Genomic DNA, 9637 nt, shown 5'->3' on the forward strand with positions numbered 1-9637 from the left:
GTTTCATCAACTCTGTTTAACCCCCTTAATCTTAAATTTTCTGACTTCCCCTTCTCTACTTCCCTGAGGCTAAACAGTATCTAGAGTGCTTCATTCAGTGTGCAGAACTGTAAGGAACAACTTTCTGCCTTTTACATCTTCCGTGTTCTCAGAGGTAAGGCAGGTAGTAAGGAGCTCATGGAATCTGGAAGAGGTAAGAGTGACCTGCTCACTATGCAGAATACAGCAGGAAAATGGATGAGCCTCCTTGGAGGGAAATCTCTCTGTAAACTGAATTTTGCCAAGCACTAGAGTAGGAGGAGCAGGTCACTTAGGCTGGGGGGTGAGAGGGTGACCTATGGAGTTTCTTTCCAAGCTTCTCTGCTTTCTCACCCCATCTAGATCATCAGACCCTTCTACCAAAGACAGTCTATGGAAGATGAAAGCTAATCCTCAGGAAGGTCTCTTCCCAGCTGAGGCCCAGGAGGCATAGGAGCTGCAGCTGCAATGCAGGCACCAGAACAAGTAAACAGGGTGGGTCCCTGCCAGTAGACAATTCTGCAGCCCAGGTGCCACCTGCTGGTGATAAGCAGTAACTCTGTAACAGGAGAAAGCATGGCCATTTGTTCGAGGAAGTGTCTAAGTGAGAATACCCAAACTTCCTGGATTTGCAATCTGCATTTAATATGTAAACTTCATTAACATCCTCAGGGAGGGAGAGGATTAGATGTGGTAACCTAGTCCTTGCCCTCTCTCCAAGATGGAAGGGGCAACAGGATTTGAGGTAATTTCCTCTATTATTCCTCAAAAGTTATTGCAAAATCGGTCTATCATTAGAACTTTTTTATGCCAAGTCTGGAGTCTGCCTGAATGCCTGGCTCCATTCCTTAGTAGTTGCAGAACAACCCTGGGCAGCACACTCTCATTAAGCCTTTCTCCTCTGCAAACTGGGTTGTATAACAGTACCCATTGTGTCAAAGAGAAATTGCATGTAAAGTGCCTAGCACAGTGCCTTGGCTTATATTATTAAGTACTCAGTAAATGTTAGCTATTATTCTAGAACTCCCTATTTATTTCCTATGCGGCAAGACAGGACCTTTTCTCCATTGGAGAGCCTTCAAATATTTGAAGACATCTATTAGGTTTCCCCTCAGTCTCGTCAGGTTTTTTTTTCTGCTATCCCCACTGATTTATCAATGGGCCTCTTTGAAAATTACACTTAGAACACACAATCCTTTAAGAGTGGTTTCACTCAAAAAGACGTGGTAGAACTGTTATATTTACAATGTATTACTATGGTTCTCTTACCCTTTTGGAGCTCCTCAGAAGGTGCTTAGAACATAGCAGGCTCTTAGTAGTTATGGATTGACATACTATAGGACTGAGAGTTTAATTTTTTTGTAACCAATTGAAGTCCTGTGTTGTTTTCATGTGAATTATTGCTAATGTAGTTCTCTGCAGTTCTTTCTCAGATAGGCTCAAGCAATTTTTTAGGGAGAGGGTCAATCGAAATTGATCCAAACTGACCTCTTGGGTTAATTCAGTCAATCCAGGTTACAGCACTTTCAGGTTTACTTGGTATTTCCGTGTGTTAATGTTGGTAACAGGGCTTTTCATATTTTTATATAAATTTTTTAAATAAAACATAGCCCTTGAGTGTATCACTAGAGACCAGAAGTTTCTCTAACAAAATGTGCTAATCAACATTTACTACACAAAGATGTTGAGTTTTGACTCCGCCAAACTCTACCATTAACTGACCCATAATTATTCTCTTATCTGCAATGACTTAGCAGATGAGGAAGAGCAAAGCAGCCCTGCCATCTGGGGACAGGCCTGGCAGTGCTGGGCTTCGGGTTGTTAAGGGCTGACCTGGGCTCACAGCTAGGAAATGATGTTCTCCTACTGGACACAATCTCATGAAACACCAACATCACACAATGGCACTCAGTGACTGTGATGAAGTGAGGCAAAAAAACCAAGATCACACTTCACAATTTTGTTTCAACACAAAACAAGGTCAGTGTGCAAGTCATGAAATAGCAAACATCCCCTTCTCCCAACTAATGGGTGACTGCTGCTTTATTACCAATTTCAGCTTCACTCTAGTCTGCTCTTTTCCTAGTTAAGATACCCAATCACAGAAGTATCCCTGCTTCCCTGACAGCACCCAGTGGAACCAAGCCCCACTTCCTTGAACCTTCCCCCAAATCACTTAACCATAGTCCCAAGTCCTAAAAGTCCTTTCTAATGTCCCTTTGCTAGGCATGGGTCCCATGGCACACTCTCCATAACTGCAGTGAGCATTAAACCCAATTTGTTTGACTACAGGTGTATTCCTGGCAGTCTTTGGCTGGCATATGTTAATCAAGAAGATACAATGTTTACAGTTTCCCAAATCTACCTCTTTAGAGATACTTGGCAAAAAGAAAATAGTCAGGATTTGGCTGGGATGAACTCATGTTGGTATCTATCATCACATTTGTCTCTAAATACTCATAAACCATCTCTTTTAATAATCCAGAACTGTGCCAGAAAAATCAACATTAAGCTTATCAATGTGTGGTTTCTAGAGTCCACACACAATATTTCCGTATTTGACCACTTCTAGTCTTTAGGCCTTTTCTTTTTTTTTTGTGACCAGCCTTGACTGAGCACACCATCTCCAACCCCAGGTGTAACCTGAGTGATCAACCAGACAAAACAAGAGGTAGCAGCAGATATGATGGGGGAAGCACAACTCAGAACCACGTTCTGTATCCCAAATCCACTGTCTCATCAGACTAGATACCTGAGTTGTTTCCCCTACATCAACTACGAGCTGAGGAGGAACTGAGGTTTGGCTACTGGGGTCCCTGGCCTTATGGACTCTTAATTGGATTTAAAACCTCTGTGGTTCTATATGGAGGCAAAGGGAAGAGATGAACCCTGAGGTTTGTGTCCCCAGGAGAACTTTCCTTTTCCCAGCACCTCCCAAGCCTTGAAGGCTTAAGGCATTGGTAACTGAGGAAGGGATGGGGTAAGAGGGGCATTAACTGTCATCAACCACTCAGAGAGCAACTGCCACCTGCCCTGCTGTTTGAATAACGGATCTGTCAATACATATCCCATTCCCATTTCCCAGCACATCCACCCCTCCTTAGTACCTGCCCCCCTAAATGACCCCAGGAGCCCTGGTTACTAAGGTATCCTGGGAATAGTATCATGCAGATAGAAACCAGCAACAGATGGGACTATTTTTAAACTAGACTAGGTGGCTCCAATGCTTTTACCCCACAAAGCGCCGTTTAATTTTGCTCTGGGTCCCTACCCTTCACCTGGCCTCTGCCCAACCTTATCCAAGCTGTGTGAGGGTGGGGTCTTTATCCCATTTTGGCATGAGATATATTTACTGCTCTCATCTTCCACACGGTTTATCTAAGCAAGTTTTCACTGCCTCCATTTGTTAAAAATAATTCTTTTTTTATTTCTTTGGAAAGTGGTGGGCCCTGCCCTATGGATTTCCAAGCCAAGCCAAGGTAATGAATGCTCCCCTAGTCTTCGGACTGGAGTACTATGGTCCCCACCTTCCCTTGGGCCCAGGAACAGTTTCCTGTATTCTCCAACTCAACTAGACCCCCAATTGTCTGAAGGCTCCTATTAGGCCTTCTCTCCTGGCCACCCACTTCCCAATCTCTCCTGGCTTTCCCTCTGGGCAGGGTTTTTTTTTTTTTTTCCTTCCAAAGCCAGTGCTGGAACCTGTGCTATGCAGAAGAGAGGACAAGACAAGGGATGTCCCCATCTTCCCATCAGGGTACATACGGCCCCTCAGTCAGTCCTTCCTCTCTGCTGGCTTCAGTCTGCACTCCTATGAAAGCCCCCTCTGTGAGGCTTGAAGGAAGATGGACAAGAGGACCCTCATAAAAGGGAGGTGAGAGAAAACAGACCAGCCCAACCCTTTCTCAGAAGCAAACTCCTTGTAGTCTCTTGTCCTAGTTCTTGAGTGAGCCCTTCAGACAGGGCCTGGGAGGGCTAGGCGAGTGGGTAAGGGCCCCTCGACCCCAGCCCTGGGAGGCTATACCAGGGGAGTGTCCATTAGCCCCATCAGTGTGGCATGGCTGTGATACGCATGCTCTGGGAAGCGATGGGGTAAGTCACCATGGGAGTGGTGGTGTGGCTCATTGTGATTCCTGCCAAGGGTTGGGCCATCGATACAGCCACTGGGGCCACAGGAGCCACAGATACAGCCACAGGAGCCATGGAGACAGGTGGGGGTGCCATTCCCTGGGCAATTGTTTGAGCCAGAGCAGCTGACAATGGCGTGATCTCTGGGTTCAAGTGTGGGGGTGGGGGTGGTGGAGCAGCAGGAGGTGCAGCATTAGTTGGGGGAGCAGCTGGAGCTCCAGTGGGGGCCACCAGTTCTTGCTGGGATACAGGGCGAGGCTGTAGAGCCTGGCTGCTGAGAGTAGTGTGAGTCTGGGCAATGCCATGGTTAAAAGTGGCAACAGTGCCCACAGTGGGGGCCAGAGTCTGCTCAGTTGCTGGTGCAGTAGAGCTCAGGGTCATGACCTTGGCCTGATTGCGGAACTGGGCATTTTGTTCCAGCAGTACCTCATTGGTGGCCAGCAGGTTGCTGACCTGCTTCTTAAGCTCCTCCACCCGCTTCCTGAGCATGGCATTCTCCTCCTCCAGCAGTCTGCACTCCACCCCTCGGGGTGGAGCCAAGCTATATTCATAGGATTCAAAATGGGGGCCATCTGGGGGGCAGCATCCACCTCGCCGGCGCTTGGGGCCTGGCTCATGGTCCTCAAAGCCCCTGTCAGGGAGGTCATAGATATCATAGAGGTCGTGACGTCGTCCTGGGGGGACTGGGCCTGTTGCACCACCACCACCAGTGCCTCCTCCACCTCGAGCATCAAACTCAAAATCCCGCTGCAGGTGGCGAAACTTGCACTTGGCTCCTCTCTGGCAGTCACCCTTGAGAAAGTCACGGCAGATAGGGACCTCCTCTTTGCCATTCGGCAAGTCAGCTGGTGAAAGGCCCAGGCCGGCTGCCACTTTCTGCCTCAGCCGAGGGGGAAGCTCTCCTGTCTTCTTATAACCATCTTCATCCTCCTTGGAGCCATGGATGAATCGGCAGTTTGGGCGGCTACACTCCTTGTTCTGGAAGTCATGGCAGAAGATGAACTCATTTTTGCTCACCCCCAAGTTGGATACCTCACTCATGTCTGGATGACGATAGCGGCAACGCTTGCCTCGCTTGCATACATTCCTCAAGAAGTCTCTACAGATGGCATCTGAGCTGGCCCCGCCACTGCCTGCCCCTGCCCCACTGGTCTCCTCGCTGCCACCTCCTCCAGGGCCTCCACCGCTGTTCCCGGTGCCGTTGGCATAGCTGTCCCGGTCAGGCATTCTGGTCCCCCCCAACTCAGGGCTTTGTTCCTCTTCTTGCCACCCTTGGTGACCACTAGGAAAGAGAAGAACTGTGTCAAACAGGTGTCTTCCAGAGAGGCCACACTCTTCTCAGCTACAGAGCAGGCAGTCCAGCAAGAGGCAGGCCAGACAGGCAATGGCTTTGGAGATGGAAAATCTAAGGGATGAGAATTCTGGCTGGATTGGCTGGCTTGTCAGAAGTCCCTCCCAGGCCCTCGTGCACCTGGTTGGGTCAGAATGATTCACACTAGCCTGACTAATGGAGGAGGGAGCTGGGGTGAAGCCACTTCATCTCACTAATGATGACAGGCCAAGGAAGGGGCAAGGAGAAAACAGTGTTGGGTTTTATTTCCCCTTCTGAGCTGACCTTATTAAAGTTGAGAAAGTGAAATTAAAACTGCTGTCTCAGTGTCTCAGTAGGTTAGGAGGAGATTGGGAAGTGGCCAAGATGGGCTGGTGAGCTTACTAGGGCTGTGGATAATGGGACACTGCAGACAAAACTTCCCTTAACCCCTCTTCCGTGGGATCTCAGGTGAGGGCACTCTAGACCCCAGGAAATCCTAAGTGAAGAGACTGGTGTCACCAGCTTGATGGCAGTTCCTAAACCTATCATTTTTTAGTATTCTCTCCCAGCTCACCTCTGCTGTCAACACCAGTGTGGTCAGCTCCCTCCACTCCATTTCGGGGAGAAGGGGGAGTTCTACAGCTGGGATCTCCACTTATACACCCCCAAAGGACAAAAACATTTGTAGTAAGGTCAAGGTGGGAGGAAGGAGTTAATTTCACAGGAACAAGTGACCGTTCTTTTCCCATTCTACAGCCCCCTCCTATTCCCCATTAGAAGATACCACTGACATCAAACCACACCATTCCTCACCCCATAAAGATCCTCTTTATTTATAGGCTCTATAAAAGCTTTTTAAGTCTCCTCTTTCCCAAGAGAGCTCTGGAATGTCAGTCCACTGCCCTGGTTCTAGCCCTCCCCTCTCCCCACCCCCAAGAAGACTGGGAGTCCCTGCCACCACGTGTTTGACCTCATAAGCCTTTCCTAAGCAGTGACCAGGCTCCCCCTGCTGTTCATATAGGAAAACTTCATATTGCTTCCCCTGGAGTATAAGGAAATCTTTCCTGGTTTCTTTGGTCTTCATTTCCTCCCAAGCACCTTCCCTACTGGCTTGACTTTGCCTTCAGAGGTCCCTAAAATGAACCAACCAGATGAGAGACCAGAGTTACAGAAGAATCTGTAAAAGGAGAAGGATCCTTTTCCTCCAAAGGCATGTAGTCCCCAAACAGAAACAATCAAGAAAGAAGAGTAGTAAAAAAGAAGATACAAACTTTTACTTAAAGGGAAAAATAAATACCATCTATCTAAGCTTGAACCACGCTGCAACTCCCACCAGAGGCAGATAATCAGCTATGATACTCCTCCCCACCCAATTCTTCTGGGATTGTTCAATACCTGAGGTAGCTCAGGTGAAGTCCGGGGCTCCTGTGGGTCTCCACCTCCACATCACTGCTGGGTTCTGAACAGGAAAAAACAAACAGAGTCTTGGTGGGAGAAGGGTAGGAACAGAGAACTATGTTTGTTACAATAAAGAAGTCTGACAAAATGGCAAGAGCTCTGGGCACTTCCAAGATTCCCTCTGAGTTCAAACTGAATTTCACCTATCAAAGGGAATTGTCGGCAAGAAAAGTAAGAATATAGAACTAATCTGGGAGCCTAGGAGGATGGGTTGGAAAACCAGCCCTGAGTGAACAAAGGGGGAGGGGTACTCTGCCTCAAGATGAAGGAAGATGTGGGGATCAGAGCCCGGCCTAGGGTTGAGGCTAGTTAACTCCGAATGCGGAGTCGTGCAAGAGCAGCGACTGACAGGGCAATGGGATGGCTGATTAGACTTGGGGGCGGTGATTATGACGCTTCTCAACACCCCAGAGTTTGGAAAAGAAGTCCTAAGAGTTTTATGCAGCAAGTCTTCCAGCTTGCTAGGTTCTGTGCAGTGCGACCCGCGCTCAGCCGTGGACCAGGCGAAAAGGACACTAAGGGAGCACAAGTGAAGCGGAAAGGGGGGACTCCAGGTGACATCAAGCTGCGGGGATGGGCAGGGCTGTGACGTCACGGAGCTGGCGTTTGCTCGCGAAGCAGGGTCAGTCAGAAAAAGGGCTCGGCCCTGGGGCATGAGGAAGAACCAGCTCGGTCCTGGGGGGCCTTGTGTAGCCCAGCCGAGCCCAGCTGCTGGGCCGGCCCCGACTCCTCCCCTCCGGGCGCGGCCTCCACCTAAGTCTCCCGCCTCCCTCACCTGCCGCCGCCGCCGTAGTTGCTGCTGCCGCCTGCCGGTCCTCTAGCTTCGACAAAGAGCCGCCCACCCTATTGCCCTTCCGCTTCCTGCGGAAGAAATGACGCTCTAGCCACCAGACCCGGAACTACTCTATGGTGTGCGAAGTACTAGTGCGACTAGCCGCAGGAAGTTCCCAGCGAGCTTTGGGTGTCACCATAGCAACCGAACGCAACAGCACAGTAGCGCCTCAAAAGCGGAACTTAGTAACCTAGGCTTAGGTAAGAGTTCGGGCAGCAGTGCCGTTTGCCCCTAACTTGGCCGCGAACCGCCTTCAAACCTATCCCCTCGCTTATACTACACCCTTTCTGGGAAGTTAAGGGCCACCCAGCATCTACCGACTCCAAGGGCTTGGGGACCAAATGTTGGCCAGGAACGGGAGTCACACCCGGGGCTGTAGCCTATGTAGCGCGCTCGACGCTCTACAGCGTGGGTGTTCAAGAGGCCCTACTTACTGCACTGACAGAAAATCCCCAGCCAATAAAAACCACGTAACAGACAAAACCATTTTTTTCTTCAGCTAAGACAGCAGAAGAGAAGATTTATTGTATACGTTGTTACATTCAGCCACACATGAAAACAGAATTAGTCCCGAAAGTCACAGGTCCAGAGCAACGGACCAAAAGGGACTTCTGATATGAACAAGGCGAGTCTCTCAAAGGTGGTCGTTGCGATCAGATGGCGATGGATGTTCTAGATCCACTGAATCAAGCTCTAGAAAGTAGGCATGCAGTCCAACAATTGGTACCAGCGTCCCTGGCCTCTGGCTTTCCTTATTTCTGCTCCTGTGGCTCCATGGGTGCACAAGCTAGCGGTTTACTTGGACCTCTGCCTCATCTTTCTTCTTTTACGCTTCAGCCTGAAAAGCAGACACGGGAATACATCTCCTGCCCACAAACCCGAGTTCAGTCTTTCCCTCCCATCTTAAATGTGCATCTAATTAATACATGGGGTTGCAAAACGGACAAGTACTTCAGTTCTACTATCCTGCGTTCAATCCCCGACTATGCAAGTCAATGCTTATAACATTTTCACCTCAAGTTCTTTCAGATTTCTAAACCAAACGTTCCAAGTTTTGTCCAAGGCACGCTACATTTCCCTCTTCCTGTGTTGGCCGGTCAAGTCTCAACATACCTGCGCATTCGCTTCTTCCTCCACTGCAACCCATCACAGCCAGAGGCAGAGAATAAAACAAGAGATTAGTTTTAATAAGAGATCTGGGCAGAGATGTGAAGGGCATTATTTAGAACCTGGCAGGTTCTTGACCAACTATGTAAGTATAGTCACAGTAAATCCAGCAATAATTTGGACTCCCACCCTCACCCGCCAAAATAGATACGAATCCCGCGTGCGCTTTTCTACTCCCGCCCTTTGTGCCCACAGTACTTACCCGCCTCTTTTGCTTCTCCCCAAATTAGCCTTCCTCTTCCACTAGCTCTTGGGCACCCTTGAGAACCCAGCGGCTCGGGAACCATGGCGGACTTCCCTTGCCTAGTTGTCCCCCGCCCCCCCATCACTAATCTCTACTGCCTCAGCTTACTGCCAAGGACTGCTTACCTTAGCTCTCATGGCGGAGAGGTTTCTACAGGTAAAGAGAAAAAAGCTACAGTTAGTTTCGTGTAATGATGGCAAGTGTAGAGATCAGATGTTAATGGATTGAGCACAGAATACAAACACAAACAGCCCCAACACTCACCCAAGAAGATGGCGCTAAGGCGGAGAGAGCGCCAGAGGCCCGCCTACAGCTATTTAACAGGGAGCTGTGTCGTCATTTCCGTTATCTCACTTTTCCCTCCAGGGGCGGGGCTGCCTGAGAAGAGTAACAATGGCATTCAGCTCGTCTCAGGTGGCAGATTGATTGAATTAGGAGTTCTCTGGGAAGACGTTTTGAATTTGAGTTACAAAATCTCCCT

At 49.1% G+C, this 9637-nt stretch overlaps 1 protein-coding gene and 1 long non-coding RNA gene across 5 annotated transcripts; both read right to left on the minus strand.

Annotated features, from left to right (window-relative positions):
- Positions 1–1963: 1963 nt before the first annotated feature.
- On the minus strand, positions 1964–7769 carry ZC3H10 (zinc finger CCCH-type containing 10). Of its 2 annotated transcripts, none has more exons than XM_019454744.2 (3): positions 7689–7769; positions 6851–6914; positions 1964–5425 (listed from the first exon to the last, which is right to left on the minus strand). In XM_019454744.2, exon 3 carries the CDS (start codon positions 5368–5370, stop codon positions 4063–4065), a length of 1308 nt encoding a protein of 435 aa, XP_019310289.1. In that variant the 5' UTR covers positions 5371–5425; positions 6851–6914; positions 7689–7769; the 3' UTR covers positions 1964–4062. The 2 variants fall into 2 exon arrangements, with proteins under 2 accessions (XP_019310289.1, XP_019310290.1); XM_019454745.2 differs by lacking the exon at positions 7689–7769 and adding an exon at positions 7263–7584.
- Positions 7770–8386: 617 nt separating this feature from the next.
- On the minus strand, positions 8387–9482 carry LOC128775056 (uncharacterized). Of its 3 annotated transcripts, XR_008419647.1 has the most exons (4): positions 9421–9482; positions 9282–9306; positions 8859–8881; positions 8387–8583 (listed from the first exon to the last, which is right to left on the minus strand). It is a non-coding gene; the product is annotated as an uncharacterized LOC128775056 (long non-coding RNA). The 3 variants fall into 3 exon arrangements; XR_008419646.1 differs by lacking the exon at positions 9421–9482 and having other exon boundaries at positions 9282–9413; XR_008419648.1 differs by lacking the exons at positions 9282–9306; positions 9421–9482 and adding an exon at positions 9115–9135.
- Between the last annotated feature and the right edge of the window lie 155 nt (positions 9483–9637).

Source organism: Panthera pardus, unplaced genomic scaffold (assembly GCF_024362965.1).
Source record: "Panthera pardus isolate Hobbes unplaced genomic scaffold, ASM2436296v1 HiC_scaffold_6, whole genome shotgun sequence".
In the NCBI taxonomy this organism is placed as follows: Eukaryota; Metazoa; Chordata; class Mammalia; order Carnivora; family Felidae; genus Panthera; species Panthera pardus.

Excerpts from the sequence above, each read along its gene's own strand:
- ZC3H10 (XM_019454744.2), bottom strand. The coding sequence starts at position 5,370 with ATGCCTGACCGGGACAGCTATGCCAACGGCACCGGGAACAGCGGTGGA.